This window comes from Hyperolius riggenbachi, chromosome 1, assembly GCF_040937935.1.
Source record: "Hyperolius riggenbachi isolate aHypRig1 chromosome 1, aHypRig1.pri, whole genome shotgun sequence".
Taxonomy (NCBI): Eukaryota; Metazoa; Chordata; class Amphibia; order Anura; family Hyperoliidae; genus Hyperolius; species Hyperolius riggenbachi.
In genome coordinates this window covers 663,957,223-663,977,488 of record NC_090646.1, presented here as the reverse complement: position 1 = coordinate 663,977,488, position 20,266 = coordinate 663,957,223, and the positions used below count along the sequence as shown (strand labels likewise).

General features: G+C 51.2%; 1 protein-coding gene across 4 annotated transcripts in view; it reads left to right on the top strand.

Moving 5' to 3' along the window:
- The window catches only part of LOC137532296 (NACHT, LRR and PYD domains-containing protein 3-like), a 784,203-nt gene that overhangs the window by 573,211 nt on the left and 190,726 nt on the right, over positions 1–20,266 (top strand). For 3 of the 4 annotated variants that reach the window (XR_011023906.1, XM_068252693.1, XM_068252685.1), the window contains exon 10: positions 2,879–3,043. The exons of the other annotated variant lie outside the window; for it this stretch is intronic. Coding sequence is in view for 2 of the 3 variants with exons in the window: in XM_068252693.1 (XP_068108794.1) it covers positions 2,879–3,043 (165 nt within the window). In the remaining variant the exon portion in view is untranslated. The remainder of the gene's footprint in view (positions 1–2,878; positions 3,044–20,266) is intronic. 4 annotated transcript variants of the gene reach the window in all.

Genomic DNA, 20,266 nt, shown 5'->3' with positions numbered 1-20,266 from the left:
TGACTGGGGAGGGATTATGGGGGGATTGTGTCTGGTTTGGGGGTACATCCATACTGCAGCCCCAGTACACCTGGCTCTGTGTATATGTGACACCCATTGCAGTGACTGGGGAGGGATTATGGGGGGATTGTGGCTGGTCTGGGGTACATCCATACTGCAGCCCCCAGTACACCTGGCTCTGTGTATATGTGACACCCATTGCAGTAACTTGGGGAGGGATTATGTGGGATTGTGGCTGGTTTGGGGGTACATCCATACTGCAGCCCACAGTACACCTGGCTCTGTGTATATGTGACACCCATTGCAGTGACTGGGGGAGGGATTATGGGGGATTGTGTCTGGTTTGGGGGTACATCCATACTGCAGCCCCCAGTACACCAGGCTCTGTGTATATGTGACATCCATTGCAGTGACTGGGAGAGGGATTATGGGGGGATTGTGGCTGGTTTGGGGGTACATCCATACTGCAGCCCCAGTACACCTGGCTCTGTGTATATGTGACAGCCGTTGCAGTGACTGGGGGAGGGATTATGGGGGGATTGTGGCTGGTTTGGGGGTACATCCATACTGCAGCCCCCAGTACACCTGGCTCTGTGTATATGTGACACCCATTGCAGTGACTGGGGCGGGATTATGGGGGGATGTGTCTGGTTTGGGGGTACATCCATACTGCAGCCCCCAGTACACCAGGCTCTGTGTATATGTGATATCCATTGCTGTGACTGGGAGAGGTATTATGGGGGATTGTGGCTGGTTTGGGGGTACATCCATACTGCAGCCCCAGTACACCTGGCTCTGTGTATATGTGACAGCCGTTGCAGTGACTGGGGGAGGGATTATGGGGGGATTGTGGCTGGTTTGGGGGTACATCTATACTGCAGCCCCCAGTACACCTGGCTCTGTGTATATGTGACACCCATTGCAGTGACTGGGGGCGGAAATATGGGGGGGATGTGTCTGGTTTGGGGGTACATCCATACTGCAGCCCCCAGTACACCTGGATCTGTGTATATCACACAAATAAGGGCATTTCCAGGCTGTAGACAAGTGAGTAAATGACCATGTCTGCAGGTCCTGTGTTGTCTATAAGATCCATTCAGACGTATCCATATTCATTGTATCCATTGCCTTCTGGCCCCCTTCCCCATATACTTTATATGCTGACACACACACAACAACAATCTTATTTCTATGGAATATCAAAACTCTTCCCCCAGCCCCACCCACATCACCAAATCAGGTGTCCCTTGCTGTGGTTTGTCAGCGGATCATTGTAATGTCCAGTGTGGGCCCGGCCTCATCCCTATATATGATGGACACACTGGCTTGTCTCACAGAGAAAATCTCCAAACACCATTATAATCACAGAGTAATTTTATAGAGGGTATTTTTCCTTTCGCTATTTTTAGGCACTATGGCCACATTCACATTACACGCGTTGCTGTCCTGATTTTGGCAATTCGTACGGGAGGCAGATATGCATGAACATCAGACGTGCATAGACTGCACTGTCTGATGTTCACACTGCATGCGGTCCAGACCAGTGTGGTGCACGAACGCATGCTGCAAGCATTTTCTGACAAAACGCCCGGCTGACCCATACACTACAAGTGAATGGGATCAGCCACGCAACGCTTTGAAACACAGATGGCGTGTGTTCATATTCCGATCACACGGCTATCTGTGTTTGATAATATGAATGAGGCCTTACAGTTTTGCAGTATTCTGGCATGTTTGACAGAAGCACAATCACTGGATAATGCTGCCGGCACCGAGTATATCAGTTTTTAAAAGTTGAATTGCTCCAGTGGGATCACCCTTAGGTCTGGTTCACACTGCAAGAGTTTTCTAAGCGCTAGTGGTTTGAAAAGCTCTTGATAACATAATACTATGTGCAATTTTTTATAAAAAGGACATTGCTTAAGTGAGAACACACACAGATAACATTAGCAAGTGCTTTACCAATCATATGAGCTTAGAAAAACTCTTATAGGATCACATTGGCAAAGCAATTGTAGTGTGAACCAGACCTAACACATACACATAGCTTACACAGCACACACACCACTATGTACAACAATTTACTTAGCAGGGTGTGTGAAAAAAAGCATATGATAATCCAGGTAAGCTCCCTCAGTGATATGAAGTGTTTCCTGTAACAGAAATGCTGTTTTCAGCACTATTTCACATGTAAGCAAGGACCTCCGTACTGAAAGACTAATTGCAATTCCTAATATCAATGTAGGGACACCTTTATTTAGCACATGATGGAGTCTCCTGTAATTGTCTGGTAACATCTCCTCTGTGTCTGCAGTCTGGATTATAATAAACAGACCTCACATTCTGCACAGGTGATAGGAGGCATCCTGGGCTTTCCAATAAGTAAATAGCACCCCCTGCATGCCCAGAGGCACCCTCTGTAACACTGATATAGATGGGACAGAAATCATCCTATTTACCCTATTCTGACAATGTGGGGGATGGGTGCCCTCCTGTGTGAGTCAGTCTGCTGTGTGAGGTGACCTGAACTCGCTGCAGCAGGGCTGTACATTGTTCACTAATATCTATGAGGTTCCAACTGCTGCCTGCAAGTGGTAATAATGGAATATTCATATGTCACATATCTTATACAGTGGATTAAATTAAAATATTATTGTGTTGCGTAACACAGAGCAAACTGTATTTCTTATGAGCAATAACATACTGCCCTCTAGCTGTGGAAATATGTATGAAAGCATATTTATTTTAAGGATTGGCTAAAAGTTTACATTCATGATAAATACTATTAAAAATATATTCAATTCATTTCATGAAAAATCATACAAATTGTATGCAGATTTCATAGACTTCCTGGTAACATTCCTCTTTTCTCCTACAGTTTGCAGTGTAATTTTCTGCCCTCCAGTTGCTACCCCTACCTGGCATCCGGAATAAGGAATAACCAGACTCTGAGGAAGCTGTACCTGACTGAGAACAGGCTGGGGGGTGATGAATTCAGTAAACTGATGGAGGCTCTGCCAACAAGCCGGGTAGAGGAATTATGGTGAGTATAACAGCCCTGATTGCAGCAGAAATCAGCAGAATTATTTCCCTTTATTTCATCCACACTTACCATTCTCACATTCCCCAATACTGACACCCATTGCAGTGACTGGGGAGGGATTATGGGGGGATTGTGGCTGGTTTGGGGGAACATCCATACTGCAGCCCCCAGTACACCTGGCTCTGTGTATATGTGACACCCATTGCAGTGACTGGGGGAGGGATTATGGGGGATTGTGGCTGGTTTGGGGGTACCTCCATACTGCAGCCCCCAGTACACCTGGCTCTGTGTATATGTGACACCCATTGCAGTGACTGGGGGAGGGATTATGGGGGGATTGTGGCTGGTTTGGGGGTACATCCATACTGCAGCCCCCAGTACACCTGGCTCTGTGTATATGTGACACCCATTGCAGTGACTGGGGAGGGATTATGGGGGATTGTGGCTGGTTTGGGGGTACATCCATACTGCAGTCCCAGTACACCTGGCTCTGTGTATATGTGACATCCATTGCAGTGACTGGGGAGGGATTATGGGGGATTGTGGCTGGTTTGGGGGTACACCCATACTGCAGCCCCAGTACACCTGGCTCTGTGTATATGTGACACCCATTGCAGTGACTGGGGAGGGATTATGGGGGATTGTGGCTGGTTTTGGGGTACATCCATACTGCAGCCCCAGTACACCTGGCTCTGTGTATATGTGACACCCATTGCAGTGACTGGGGAGGGATTATGGGGGATTGTGGCTGGTTTTGGGGTACATCCATACTGCAGCCCCAGTACACCTGGCTCTGTGTATATGTGACACCCATTGCAGTGACTGGGAGGGATTATTGGGGATTGTGGCTGGTTTGGGGGTACATCCATACTGCAGCTCCCAGTACACCTGGCTCTGTGTATATGTGACATCCATTGCAGTGACTGGGGGAGGGATTATGGGCGGATTGTGGCTGGTTTGGGGGTACATCCATACTGCAGCCCCAGTACACCTGGCTCTGTGTATATGTGACACCCATTGCAGTGACTGGGGAGGGATTATGGGGGATTGTGGCTGGTTTGGGGGTACATCCATACTGCAGCTCCCAGTACACCTGGCTCTGTGTATATGTGACATCCATTGCAGTGACTGGGGGAGGGATTATGGGGGGATTGTGGCTGGTTTGGGGGTACACCCATACTGCAGCCCCAGTACACCTGGCTCTGTGTATATGTGACACCCATTGCAGTGACTGGGAGGGATTATGGGGGATTGTGGCTGGTTTGGGGGTACATCCATACTGCAGCTCCCAGTACACCTGGCTCTGTGTATATGTGACATCCATTGCAGTGACTGGGGAGGGATTATGGGGGGATTGTGGCTGGTTTGGGGGTACACCCATACTGCAGCCCCAGTACACCTGGCTCTGTGTATATGTGACACCCATTGCAGTGACTGGGGAGGGATTATGGGGGATTGTGGCTGGTTTTGGGGTACATCCATACTGCAGCCCCAGTACACCTGGCTCTGTGTATATGTGACACCCATTGCAGTGACTGGGAGGGATTATGGGGGATTGTGGCTGGTTTGGGGGTACATCCATACTGCAGCTCCCAGTACACCTGGCTCTGTGTATATGTGACATCCATTGCAGTGACTGGGGGAGGGATTATGGGCGGATTGTGGCTGGTTTGGGGGTACATCCATACTGCAGCCCCAGTACACCTGGCTCTGTGTATATGTGACACCCATTGCAGTGACTGGGGAGGGATTATGGGGGATTGTGGCTGGTTTGGGGGTACACCCATACTGCAGCCCCAGTACACCTGGCTCTGTGTATATGTGACACCCATTGCAGTGACTGGGGAGGGATTATGGGGGATTGTGGCTGGTTTTGGGGTACATCCATACTGCAGCCCCAGTACACCTGGCTCTGTGTATATGTGACACCCATTGCAGTGACTGGGAGGGATTATGGGGGATTGTGGCTGGTTTGGGGGTACATCCATACTGCAGCTCCCAGTACACCTGGCTCTGTGTATATGTGACATCCATTGCAGTGACTGGGGGAGGGATTATGGGCGGATTGTGGCTGGTTTGGGGGTACATCCATACTGCAGCCTCCAGTACACCTGGCTCTGTGTATATGTGACATCCATTGCAGTGACTGGGGGAGGGATTATGGGGGATTGTGGCTGGTTTGGGGGTACCTCCATACTGCAGCCCCCAGTACACCTGGCTCTGTGTATATGTGACACCCATTGCAGTGACTGGGGGAGGGATTATGGGGGGATTGTGGCTGGTTTGGGGGTACATCCATACTGCAGCCCCCAGTACACCTGGCTCTGTGTATATGTGACACCCATTGCAGTGACTGGGGAGGGATTATGGGGGATTGTGGCTGGTTTGGGGGTACATCCATACTGCAGTCCCAGTACACCTGGCTCTGTGTATATGTGACATCCATTGCAGTGACTGGGGAGGGATTATGGGGGATTGTGGCTGGTTTGGGGGTACACCCATACTGCAGCCCCAGTACACCTGGCTCTGTGTATATGTGACACCCATTGCAGTGACTGGGGAGGGATTATGGGGGATTGTGGCTGGTTTTGGGGTACATCCATACTGCAGCCCCAGTACACCTGGCTCTGTGTATATGTGACACCCATTGCAGTGACTGGGGAGGGATTATGGGGGATTGTGGCTGGTTTTGGGGTACATCCATACTGCAGCCCCAGTACACCTGGCTCTGTGTATATGTGACACCCATTGCAGTGACTGGGAGGGATTATTGGGGATTGTGGCTGGTTTGGGGGTACATCCATACTGCAGCTCCCAGTACACCTGGCTCTGTGTATATGTGACATCCATTGCAGTGACTGGGGGAGGGATTATGGGCGGATTGTGGCTGGTTTGGGGGTACATCCATACTGCAGCCCCAGTACACCTGGCTCTGTGTATATGTGACACCCATTGCAGTGACTGGGGAGGGATTATGGGGGATTGTGGCTGGTTTGGGGGTACATCCATACTGCAGCTCCCAGTACACCTGGCTCTGTGTATATGTGACATCCATTGCAGTGACTGGGGGAGGGATTATGGGGGGATTGTGGCTGGTTTGGGGGTACACCCATACTGCAGCCCCAGTACACCTGACTCTGTGTATATGTGACACCCATTGCAGTGACTGGGAGGGATTATGGGGGATTGTGGCTGGTTTGGGGGTACATCCATACTGCAGCTCCCAGTACACCTGGCTCTGTGTATATGTGACATCCATTGCAGTGACTGGGGAGGGATTATGGGGGGATTGTGGCTGGTTTGGGGGTACACCCATACTGCAGCCCCAGTACACCTGGCTCTGTGTATATGTGACACCCATTGCAGTGACTGGGGAGGGATTATGGGGGATTGTGGCTGGTTTTGGGGTACATCCATACTGCAGCCCCAGTACACCTGGCTCTGTGTATATGTGACACCCATTGCAGTGACTGGGAGGGATTATGGGGGATTGTGGCTGGTTTGGGGGTACATCCATACTGCAGCTCCCAGTACACCTGGCTCTGTGTATATGTGACATCCATTGCAGTGACTGGGGGAGGGATTATGGGCGGATTGTGGCTGGTTTGGGGGTACATCCATACTGCAGCCCCAGTACACCTGGCTCTGTGTATATGTGACACCCATTGCAGTGACTGGGGAGGGATTATGGGGGATTGTGGCTGGTTTGGGGGTACACCCATACTGCAGCCCCAGTACACCTGGCTCTGTGTATATGTGACACCCATTGCAGTGACTGGGGAGGGATTATGGGGGATTGTGGCTGGTTTTGGGGTACATCCATACTGCAGCCCCAGTACACCTGGCTCTGTGTATATGTGACACCCATTGCAGTGACTGGGAGGGATTATGGGGGATTGTGGCTGGTTTGGGGGTACATCCATACTGCAGCTCCCAGTACACCTGGCTCTGTGTATATGTGACATCCATTGCAGTGACTGGGGGAGGGATTATGGGCGGATTGTGGCTGGTTTGGGGGTACATCCATACTGCAGCCTCCAGTACACCTGGCTCTGTGTATATGTGACATCCATTGCAGTGACTGGGGGAGGGATTATGGGGGATTGTGGCTGGTTTGGGGGTACATCCATACTGCAGCCCCCAGTACACCTGGCTCTGTGTATATGTGACTTCCATTGCAGTGACTGGGGAGGGATTATGGGGGATTGTGGCTGGTTTGGGGGTACATCAATACTGCAGCCCCCAGTACACCAGGCTCTGTGTATATGTGATACCCATTGCAGTGACTGGGGAGGGATTATTGGGGATTGTGGCTGGTTTGGGGGTACATCAATACTGCAGCCCCCAGTACACCAGGCTCTGTGTATATGTGATACCCATTGCAGTGACTGGGGAGGGATTATGGGGGGACTGTGGCTGGTTTGGGGGTACATCCATACTGCAGCCCCAGTACATCTGGCTCTGTGTATATGTGACATCCATTGCAGTGACTGGGAGGGATTATGGGGGGATTGTGGCTGGTTTGGGGGTACATCCATACCGCAGCCCCCAGTACACCTGGCTCTGTGTATATGTGACACCCATTGCAGTAACTGGGAAGGGATTATGGGGGATTGTGGCTGGTTTGGCGGTACATCCATACTGGAGCCCCCAGTACACCTGGCTCTGTGTATATGTGACACCCATTGCAGTGACTGGGGAGGGATTATGGGGGATTGTGGCTGGTTTGGGGGTACATCCATACTGCAGCCCCCAGTACACCTGGCTCTGTGTATATGTGACACCCATTGCAGTGACTGGGGGAGGGATTATGGGGGGATTGTGGCTGGTTTGGGGGTACATCCATACTGCAGCCCCCAGTACACCTGGCTCTGTGTATATGTGACATCCATTGCAGTGACTGGGGAGGGATTATGGGGGGATTGTGGCTGGTTTGGGGGTACATCCATACAGCAGCCCCAGTACACCTGGCTCTGTGTATATGTGACATTCATTGCAGTGACTGGGGAGGGATTATGGGGGATTGTGGCTGGTTTGGGGGTACATCCATACTGCAGCCCCCAGTACACCTGGCTCTGTGTATATGTGACATTCATTGCAGTGACTGGGGAGGGATTATGGGGGATTGTGGCTGGTTTGGGGGTACATCCATACTGCAGCCCCCAGTACACCTGGCTCTGTGTATATGTGACACCCATTGCAGTGACTGGGGAGGGATTATGGGGGATTGTGGCTGGTTTGGGGGTACATCCATACTGCAGCCCCCAGTACACCTGGCTCTGTGTATATGTGACATCCGTTGCAGTGACTGGGGAGGGATTATGGGGGGGTTGTGGCTGGTTTGGAGGTACATCCATACTGCAGCCCCCAGTACACCTGGCTCTGTGTATATGTGACACCCATTGCAGTGACTGGGGAGGGATTATGGGGGATTGTTGCTGGTTTGGGGGTACATCCATACTGCAGCCCCCAGTAGACCTGGCTCTGTGTATATGTGACATCCATTGCAGTGACGAGGGGATTGTGGCTGGTGTGGGGGTACATCCATACTGCAGCCCCCAGTACACCTGGCTCTGTGTATATGTGACACCCATTGCAGTGACTGGGGGAGGGATTATGGGGGGATTGTGGCTGATTTGGGGTACATCCATCCTGCAGCCCCCAGTACACTAGGCTCTGTGTATATGTGACATCCATTGCAATGACTGGGGAGGGATTGTTAGGGGAATGTGGCTGGTTTGGAGGTACATCCATACTGCAGCCCCAGTACACCTGGCTCTGTGTAAATGTGACACCCATTGCAGTGACTGGGGAGGGATTATGGGGGATTGTGGCTGGTTTGTAGGTACATCCATACTGCAGCCCCCAGTATACCTGGCTCTGTGTATATGTGACACCCATTGCAGTGACTGGGGAGGGATTATGGGGGATTGTGGCTGGTTTGGGGGTACATCCATACTGCAGCCCCAGTACTCCTGGCTCTGTGTATATGTGACATCCATTGCAGTGACTGGGGAAGGATTATGGGGGATTATGGCTGGTTTGGGGTACATCCATACTGCAGCCCCCAGTACACCTGGCTCTGTGTATATGTGACATCCATTGCAGTGACTGGAGGAGGGGTTATGGGGGATTGTGGCTGGTTTGGGGGTACATCCATACTGCAGCCCCCAGTACACCTGGCTCTGTGTACATGTGACATCCATTGCAGTGACTGGGAGGGATTATGGGGGGATTGTGGCTGGTTTGGGGGTACATCCATACTGCATCCCCAGTACACCTGGCTCTGTGTATATGTGACACCCATTGCAGTGACTGTGGAGGGATTATGGGGGATTGTGGCTGGTTTGGGGGTACATCCATACTGCATCCCCAGTACACCTGGCTCTGTGTATATGTGACACCCATTGCAGTGACTAGGGAGGGATTATGGGGGGATTGTGGCTGGTTTGGGGGTACATCCATACTGCATCCCCAGTACACCTGGCTCTGTGTATATGTGACACCCATTGCAGTGACTGGGGAGGGATTATGGGGGATTGTGGCTGGTTTGGGGTACATCCATACTGCAGCCCCCAGTACACCTGGCTCTGTGTATATGTGACATCCATTGCAGTGACTGGGGAGGGATTATGGGGGGATTGTGGCTGGTTTGGGGGTATATCCATACTGCAGCCCCCAGTACACCTGGCTCTGTGTATATGTGACATCCATTGCAGTGACTGGGGTGGGATTATGATGGATTGTGGCTGGTTTAGGGGTTCATACATACTGCAGCCCCCAGTACACCTGGCTCTGTGTATATGTGACATCCATTGCAGTGACTGGGGAGGGATTATGGGGGGATTGTGGCTGGTTTGGGGGTACATCCATACTGCAGCCTCCAGTACACCTGGCTCTGTGTATATGTGACACTCATTGCAGTGACTGGGAGGGATTATGGGGGGATTGTGGCTGGTTTGGGGGTACATCCATACAGCAGCCCCAGTACACCTGGCTCTGTGTATGTGTGACATTCATTGCAGTGACTAGGGAGGGATTATGGGGGATTGTGGCTGGTTTGGGGGTACATCCATACAGCAGCCCCAGTACACCTGGCTCTGTGTATATGTGACATTCATTGCAGTGACTGGGGAGGAATTATGGGGGATTGTGGCTGGTTGGGGTACATCCATACTGCAGCCCCCAGTAGACCTGGCTCTGTGTATATGTGACATCCATTGCAGTGACGGGGGGGTGGTATGGGGGGATTGTGGCTGGTTTGGGGGTACAACCATACTGCAGCCCCCAGTACACCTGGCTCTGTGTATATGTGACACCCATTGCAGTGACTGGGGAGGGGTTATGGGGGATTGTGGCTGGTTTGGGGGTACATCCATACTGTACCCCCCAGTACAGCTGGCTCTGTGTATATGTGATACCCATTGCAGTGACTGGAGGAGGGATTATGGGGGGATTATGGCTGGTTTGGGGGTACATCCATACTGCAGCCCCCAGTACACCTGGCTCTGTGTACATGTGACAACCATTGCAGTGACTGGGAGGGATTATGGGGGATTGTGGCTGGTTTGGGGGTACATCCATACTGCAGCCCCCAGTACACCTGGCTCTGTGTATATGTGACACCCATTGCAGTGACTGGGGAGGGATTATGGGGGCATTGTGGCTGGTTTGGGGGTACATAGATACTGCAGCCCCCAGTACCCCTTGCTCTGTGTATATGTGACACCCATTGCAGTGACTGGGGGAGGGGTTATGGGGGATTGTGGCTGGTGTGGGGGTACATCCATACTGCAGCCCCCAGTACACCTGGCTCTGTGTATATGTGACACCAATTGCAGTGACTGGGGGAGGGATTATGGGGGGATTGTGGCTGATTTGGGGTACATCCATCCTGCAGCCCCCAGTACACTAGGCTCTGTGTATATGTGACATCCATTGCAATGACTGGGGAGGGATTGTTGGGGGAATGTGGCTGGTTTGGATGTACATCCATACTGCAGCCCCAGTACACCTGGCTCTGTGTATATGTGACACCCATTGCAGTGACTGGGGAGGGATTATGGGGGATTGTGGCTGGTTTGGGGGTACATCCATACTGCAGCCCCAGTACACCTGGCTCTGTGTATATGTGACATCCATTGCTGTGACTGGGGAGGGATTATAGGGGATTATGGCTGGTTTGGGGTACATCCATACTGCAGCCCCCAGTACACCTGGCTCTGTGTATATGTGACACCCATTGCAGTGACTGGAGGAGGGGTTTTGGGGGATTGTGGCTGGTTTGGGGGTACATCCATACTGCAGCCCCCAGTACACCTGGCTCTGTGTATATGTGATACCCATTGCAGTGACTGGGAGGGATTATGGGGGGATTGTGGCTGGTTTGGGGGTACATCCATACTGCAGCCCCCAGTACACCTGGCTCTGTGTATATGTGACACCCATTGCAGTGACTGGGGAGGGATTATGGGGGCATTGTGGTTGGTTTGGGGGTACATCCATACTGCAGCCTCCAGTACACCTGGCTCTGTGTATATGTGACATCCATTGCAGTGACTGGGGAGGGATTATGGGGGGATTGTGACTAGTTTGGGGGTACATCCATACTGCAGCCCCCAGTACACCTGGCTCTGTGTATATGTGACATCCATTGCAGTGACTGGGGAGGGATTATGGGGGGATTGTGGCTGGTTTGGGGGTACATCCATCCTGCAGCCCCCAGTACACCTGGCTCTGTGTATATGTGACATCCATTGCGGTGACTGGGGACGGATTATGGGGGATTGTGGCTGGTTTGGAGGTACATCCATACTGCAGCCCCCAGTACACCTGGCTCTGTGTATATGTGACATCCATTGCAGTGACTGGGGAGGGATTATGGGGGGATTGTGGCTGGTTTGGGGGTACATCCATACTGCAGCCCCCAGTACACCTGGCTCTGTGTATATGTGACATCCATTGCAGTGACTGGGGAGGGATTATGGGAGGATTGTGGGTGGTTTAAGGGTACATCCATACTGCAGCCCCCAGTACACCTGGCTCTGTGTATATGTGACATCCATTGCAGTGACTGGGGAGGGATTATGGGGGGATTGTGGCTGGTTTGGGGGTACATCCATACTGTAGCCCCCAGTACACCTGGCTCTGTGTACGTGTGACATCCATTGCAGTGACTGGGGAGGGATTATGGGGCGATTGTGGCTGGTTTGGGGGTACATCCATACTGCAGCCCCCAGTACACCTGGCTCTCTGTATATGTGGCATCCATTGCAGTGACTGGGGAGGGATTATGGGGGATTGTGGCTGGTTTGGGGGTTCATCCATACTGCAGGCCCCAGTACACCTGGCTTTGTGTATATGTGATACCCATTGCAGTGACTGGGGAGGGATTATGGGGGGATTGTGGCTGGTTTGGGGGTTCATCCATACTGCAGCCCCCAGTACACCTGGCTCTGTGTATGTGACACCCATTGCAGTGACTGGAGGAGGGGTTATGGGGGATTGTGGCTGGTTTGGGGGTACATCCATACTGCAGCCTCCAGTACACCTGGCTCTGTGTATATGTGACACCCATTGCAGTGACTGGAGGAGGGGTTATGGGGGATTGTGGCTGGTTTGGGGGTACATCCATACTGCAGCCCCCAGTACACCTGGCTCTGTATATATGTGACATCCATTGCAGTGACTGGGAGGGATTATGGGGGGATTGTCGCTGGTTTGGGGGTACATCCATACTGCAGCACCCAGTACACTGGGCTCTGTGTACATGTGACATCCATTGCAGTGACTGGGAGGGATTATGGGGGATTGTGGCTGGTTTGGGGGTACATCCATACTGCAGCCTCCAGTACACCTGGCTCTGTGTATATGTGACACCTATTACAGTGACTGGAGGAGGGATTATGGGGGATTGTGGCTGGTTTGGGGGTACATCCATAATGCAGCCCCCAGTACACCTGGCTCTGTATATATGGGACATCCATTGCAGTGACTGGGGGAGGGATTATGGGGGTGTGGCTGGTTTGGGGGTACATCCATACTGCAGCCCCCAGTACACCTGGCTCTGTGTATATGTGACATCCATTGCAGTGACTGGGGTAGGGATTATGGGGGGATTGTGCTTGATTTGTGGGTACATCCATACTGTAGCCCCAGTACACCTGACTCTGTGTATATGTGACAACCATTGCAGTGACTGGGGGAGGGATTATAGGGGGATTGTGGCTGGTTTGGGGATACATCCATACTGCAGCCCCAGTACACCTGGCTCTGTGTATATGTGACACCCATTGCAGTGACTGGGGAGGGATTATGGGGGGATTGTGGCAGGTTTGGGGGTACATCCATACTGCAGCCCCAATACACCTTGCTCTGTGTATATGTGACATCCATTGCAGTGACTGGGGGAGGGATTATGGGGGGATTGTGGCTGGTTTGGGGGTACATCCATACTGCAGCCTCCAGTACACTAGCTCTGTATATATGTGACATCCATTGCAGTGACTGGGTGTGACGGATTGCGGAAAAATAATGTCACGTATGCCATTGATCTCCCAGCCAGTATGAAAGGTGTGAGATCATTCCATGTGTCCCTGTTGACGCCAGCAGTACAGGTGGAATCCTCTCCCTCCCCCCCCCCGTGTTGATGGATGACCAACCAGAGTATGAGATTGAAAAGATACTGGATTCTCGCCTGGTACAGAATTCTGTGCAGTATCTGGTCCACTAGAAGGGATATGGCATAGAGGAGAGATCTTGGGTGCCAGATTGTCGCATGCATGCGGAGGAATTAAAAAAAAGAGTTCCATGACTTACATCCTGGGAAGCCTGGAGGAAAGTGTCCCGAGTCCACTCCTCGGGGGGGGTTACTGTGACGGATTGCGGAGAAACCGCCGCGCGCTCTGACAATGAGGAGGTGGTATCCGCACACAGAGCGGCGGTTTCCCCGCAGCAACATGCGTCTGGTTTGTCTGGACCTAGTGGTGCACACAGAGGGAGAGCTACGCGCGCGTGCGCCGCAAGACAGGCTCTTTATGCCAATAAGAGAAGGGTCAGCTGATCAAGGCGGTCAGCTGATCCCAGCTCAGCAGATGATTGGTTGATGGGAGCTGGGCGGCGCTGGGGAGCGCTTCACTCTAAATATCTCTTGCTGTTCAGTTGCTGGTTGTTTGGCGTTGTGAATACCTATGTGTTAGCACTCAGACCTCAGTCAGATCTTCAGTGTGGTGGAACCAGGTGGACCTGGGAATCCACACTTAGCCAGTTTACTGTGTATCATCTGTGTTATTCCTTAGAACAGTTCCAGGGTGTAGAGACCACGGACCTCACACCCAGACTAGGAATACTGTGTATCATCTGTGTTGTTCCTTAGACCAGTTCCAGGGTGTAGAGACCACGGACCTCACACCCAGACTAGGAATACTGTGTATCATCTGTGTTATTCCTTAGACCAGTTCCAGGGTGTAGAGACCGCGGACCTCACACCCAGACTAGGAATACTGTGTATCATCTGTGTTATTCCTTAGACCAGTTCCAGGGTGTAGAGACCACGGACCTCACACCCAGACTAGGAATACTGTGTATCATCTGTGTTATTACTTCAGACTAGTTCCAGGGTGTAGAAACCACGGACCTCACACCCAGACTAGGGAACTTGTGTTATTCATCAGCCTAATTCCAGGGTGTAGAGACCACGGACCTCACACCCAGACTAGACATTGTTTGATATCTGTTATGACTTATTGCTTTCCTGACTACTCCTCTGATCTCTGATTCGGTACCTTGCACCTCTGATTTCCCGTTGCCAAACCCTGTTTGTCTTGGATACCGAATCAGCCTTCTGTCTTCGTACTTTATCTGTCTGTATGTTGCCGACCCGGCCTGCCCGACCTTTCTGGCTGTCACCCACTCCTTGGGTGCTCATTTCTCCGGCAGGGGCCCCTGCTCCTCAGAGGGGGCACTGCTTTAAAACCAGTCAGGGTCTCCTCCTCCTGGAGCCCTTGACTGTAGTAGAGTCTGTCTCTACTTATTGGACCACCTGCTACCCCGGTGGTCCAATTCATATTGTTACACCAATCACTTACACGCTTCAGGTGTCCAGAGGTTAGTAATATATCTGTATTATCGGTGATTCTGCAGATCATCAATAATCAGGTATATATCTGTATTCTTGGTGATACTGCAGATCACCAATAATCAGATTCTCTCTGCGTGCTGACACCGCTCATTACAGAACGCCAGACCAAACCAATATGGACGCACTTAGCAGTCGTCTTGACACACTCACCACTTCAGTTGAAAACCTCATCAGAGTGATGGACGGTCAGCAGGCCCAGATCTCTGCTTTATCTGGGTCACTACAGGTCCTTCAGACGACTGTAAATTCAGTGCGATCCCCTCCAGTTACAGACTTGAGAATGTCTGTACCCGAAAAGTTTTCTGGCCACAGATCTGACTTTCAGAATTTTAAGAATCGTGTAATGTCATATTTTGAACTGAGGCCTAACCTGTCTGGAACAGAGGCACAGAGAATTATCTTTATTAACCTCCCTAGCGGTATGGACAGAAATGTCCGTTCAAAAAAACATGCTGTGAACAGTATAAACATGCATACACATCAATACTCTCCTGCACTGTATACTAGACCCTTGCTTGACACATTTTGGCAAGTTACAGGGAAAAAAAAGTTTTAAAAATAAATTTTATCACTGTTTGCACAGAAATCCTGGGGAAATTGAACGCTGGGAAGGTTAAGACTTTACTCTCAGGGGATGCTCAGACCTGGGCGTATAATTTAGAATCAGGGCATGAAGCACTCAGGTCAGTTGAGGAATTTTTTAAGTCCATGGCCGTAATTTATGATGATCCAGACATTGCCTCTACCGCTGAGCGGAAGTTGAAGACATTGCGCCAAGGCAAGCAACCAGTGGAGGTTTATGTAGCTGAGTTCAGGAAGTGGTCGGTACCAGCTAGGTGGGGGGCTTTTGCGTTGCTGGATTGTTTTATGTCAGGGTTATCAGACGCAGTCTCTGGGTTGATGTTGGGATACCCTGAACTGAAAATCATTGAGGAAGCTATCTCTTTGGCAGTACGGGTTGATTGTCGGTTACGATATCAAAAACAAACCCGTGGTAAGGACCGGATCAGATATGTCTCCTATTCCTCTCCCCCACCTGCATCACCGCCACCTGAGCCAATGCAAATTGGTTAGTCCAAACTGACGCGGTCAGAAAGGTATCGCAGGAAAACAGAACAGCTCTGTTTATACTGTGCAGAGGAGGGTCATAGAGTGCAGAATTTCCCCAAGGTTGAAGGTGTACCGAGACAATACGCAGAATTTGTTGAAGTCTTCTGTCCTAAGTCAGCGGACAAACTTCCCCCCCCCCCCATCGTACCTTCGATTGTCCCATCGATCTGAGATCTGGTTGTATGCCACCCAGGGGTCATCTTTATAACCTATCTGGGCCAGAGAAACTAGCTATGCAGGAATACATCAGGGAAAACTTGGCAAAAGGGTTCATCCGTCCCTCTCGTTCACCAGCAGGGGCAGGTTTCTTTTTTGTAAAGAAAAAAGACGGAGGCCTCTGTCCTTGTATTGATTATCGAGGCCTGAATAAGATCACAGTGAAAAAACGCTACCCGTTGCCATTGACGATTTGTTCACGCAAGTGACCAACGCCAAGATTTTTTCCAAGCTAGATCTCAGGGGTGCATACAATCTAGTCCGCATCAGGGATGGCGACAAATGGAAGACGGCCTTTAACACACCCGATGGGCATTACGAGTACTTGGTGATGCCCTTCGGGTTGTGCAACTCACCGGCTGTCTTCCAGGAGTTATTCAATGAGGTGTTGGGGAAGTTTGTTCTGGTTTACTTGGACGATATACTAATCTTTTCGTCCAGTCTCTCTGAACATTGCCAGCATGTTAGATGGGTGTTGAAAAAGTTAAGACAGAATCAACTTTATGCCAAATTGGAGAAATGCCTCTTCGAGATAGAGTCAGTAGCCTTCTTGGGATACATTATCTCCACTTCTGGCCTCTCGATGGACCCAGGGAAAGTTTCTGCTGTTCTGGAGTGGCCTCAGCCTGTGGGGCTGAAGGCACTTCAGAGATTCCTGGGGTTTGCCAATTACTACAGAAGGTTCATTAAGGGGTACTCTACCATCATCTCCCCTCTCACCAGTCTCACCAGGAAAGGGGCTGACACTCATCACTGGTCCACAGAGGCTCATGCGGCCTTTTCGACCTTAAAAAAAATGTTTTGTTCTGCCCCGATACTGAGGCATGTTGACGTCGCCTTTCCTTTCATTGTGGAGGTTGATGCCTCAGAAATAGGGGTAGGAGCTGTCTTGTCTCAGAGGTCAGGCTTGCAGGGCAAGCTGCATCCATGTGCCTACTTTTCTCGCAGATTTTCACCCGCCGAGAAAAACTATGACATCGGCAACCGGGAGCTCCTGGCCATCAAATTAGCTTTTGAGGAATGGTGACACTGGTTAGAAGGTGCAGAACACATTATCACAGTTTATACAGATCACAAAAATTTGGAGTACATTGAGGGGGTAAGAGACTTAGCCCTCGCAAGGCCCGGTGGTCCCTGTTTTTTGCAAGATTCAGATTTATAATCACGTATACTCCCGGAAGTAAGAATGTCAAGGCCGATGCTCTCTCCAGATGTTTTGAGCCCGAGTCAGTGCAGCCTGCAGCCCCTGAAACCATCCTACCTCCAAAGGTAGTTTTGGCAGCCACTGAGACATGGAGAGATTGGACAGCCACGTTGAGTCCCTACCAACAGGATGTTCCAGAGAGAAAACCTGAGGGGGTCTTGTTTGTGCCACTGCCTTTCCGTTTTCAAATCCTGCAATTCTTCCACTCTCATAAGAATGCTGGTCACCCTGGAGCCACCAGAACTCAGGATTTATTGGCTAGATGTGCCTGGTGGCCTACCTTGGCTACAGATTGCAAGGAATTTGTAAGAGAGTGTGCGGTATGTGCGAGAAGTAAACCCTCTCGTCAGGCCCCCGTTGGCACGTTACAGTCCTTGCCAGTCCCCAATGAACCCTGGACTCATATATCCATGGATTTTGTGGGTGAACTCCCTCGGTCTGAAGGCAAGTCAGTCATTTGGGTGGTAGTGGACTGTTTCAGTAAGATGGCACACTTTGTCCTAGTGTTGGGCTAACAGTGTTCGCCACTGTTCGGGTTCTGCAGAACATCACCCTGTTCGGGTGATGTTCGAGTTCGGCCGAACACCTGATGGTGTTCGGCCAAACCGTTCGGCCACATGGCCGAACTAAGAGCGCATGGCCGAACGTTCCCCGAACGTTCGGCTAGCGCTGTGATTGGCCAAACGGGTCACGTGGTTCGGACCCGAACGCGCTCTGATTGGCCGAACGGTCACGTGGTTCGGACCCGAACGCGCTCTGATTGGCCGAACGGTCACGTGGTTCGGGTAAATAAATACCCGAACCACGTCATTTCTCCGCCATTTGTCTGTGGGTTTAGCTTTGGGTAGGCAGGCAGGGTAGTTCGCTCACCAGCCACGCTAGCCAGGGTCCCCCCAGTCATTGTGTCGCTGCTGGAAACAGTAGTACACCGCTCACCCACACTATATAGCATTGTGTTTACTGCCACTCTGTGTACACCGCTCACCCAGCACTATATAGCATTGTGTTTACTGCCACTCTGTGTCTGCTGGGAACAGTAGTACACCGCTCACCCGCCACTGTATAGCATTGTGCTCTGTGTCGCTGCTGGGAATAGTGGTACACCGCTCACCCACCACTGTATAGCATTGTGCTCTGTGTCGCTGCTGGGAACAGTAGTACACCGCTCACCCACACTATATAGCATTGTGTTTACTGCCACTCTGTGTACACCGCTCACCCAGCACTATATAGCATTGTGTTTACTGCCACTCTGTGTCTGCTGGGAACAGTAGTACACCGCTCACCCGCCACTGTATAGCATTGTGCTCTGTGTCGCTGCTGGGAATAGTGGTACACCGCTCACCCGCCACTGTATAGCATTGTGCTCTGTGTCGCTGCTGGGAATAGTGGTACACCGCTCACCCACCACTGTATAGCATTGTGCTCTGTGTCGCTGCTGGGAACAGTAGTACACCGCTCACCCACACTATATAGCATTGTGTTTACTGCCACTCTGTGTACACCGCTCACCCAGCACTATATAGCATTGTGTTTACTGCCACTCTGTGTCTGCTGGGAACAGTAGTACACCGCTCACCCGCCACTGTATAGCATTGTGCTCTGTGTCGCTGCTGGGAATAGTGGTACACCGCTCACCCACCACTGTATAGCATTGTGCTCTGACTCGCTGCTGGGAACAGTAGTACACCGCTCACCCACACTATATAGCATTGTGTTTACTGCCACTCTGTGTCTGCTGGGAACAGTAGTACACCGCTCACCCGCCACTGTATAGCATCGTGCTCTGTGTCGCTGCTGGGAATAGTGGTACACCGCTCACCCGCCACTGTATAGCATTGTGCTCTGTGTCGCTGCTGGGAATAGTGGTACACCGCTCACCCACACTATATAGCATTGTGTTTACTGCCACTCTGTGTACACCGCTCACCCAGCACTATATAGCATTGTGTTTACTGCCACTCTGTGTCTGCTGGGAACAGTAGTACACCGCTCACCCGCCACTGTATAGCATTGTGCTCTGTGTCGCTGCTGGGAATAGTGGTACACCACTCACCCACCACTGTATAGCATTGTGCTCTGACTCGCTGCTGGGAACAGTAGTACACCGCTCACCCACACTATATAGCATTGTGTTTACTGCCACTCTGTGTACACCGCTCACCCAGCACTATATAGCATTGTGTTTACTGCCACTCTGTGTCTGCTGGGAACAGTAGTACACCGCTCACCCGCCACTGTATAGCATTGTGCTCTGTGTCGCTGCTGGGAACAGTGGTACACCGCTCACCCACCACTGTATAGCATTTCTGTACTGCCACTGTACTGCTGCCAGTCAGCGTGTACTTTAAGGATAAGTGAAATGAGGAAGAAATCCGGTGAAAGAGGGAGGGGCAAGGGAAGAGGTGTTTCCCCTGATGGTTCACATACAGGCCACAGGGGAGCACCGAAGAAAACCCACTCAATACCGCCCATGTTGTCCAGGACAACAACCCTCACAAATCCAAAAGAACAGGACCAGATAATTACTTGGATGACCTCTCAAGCGTCCAGC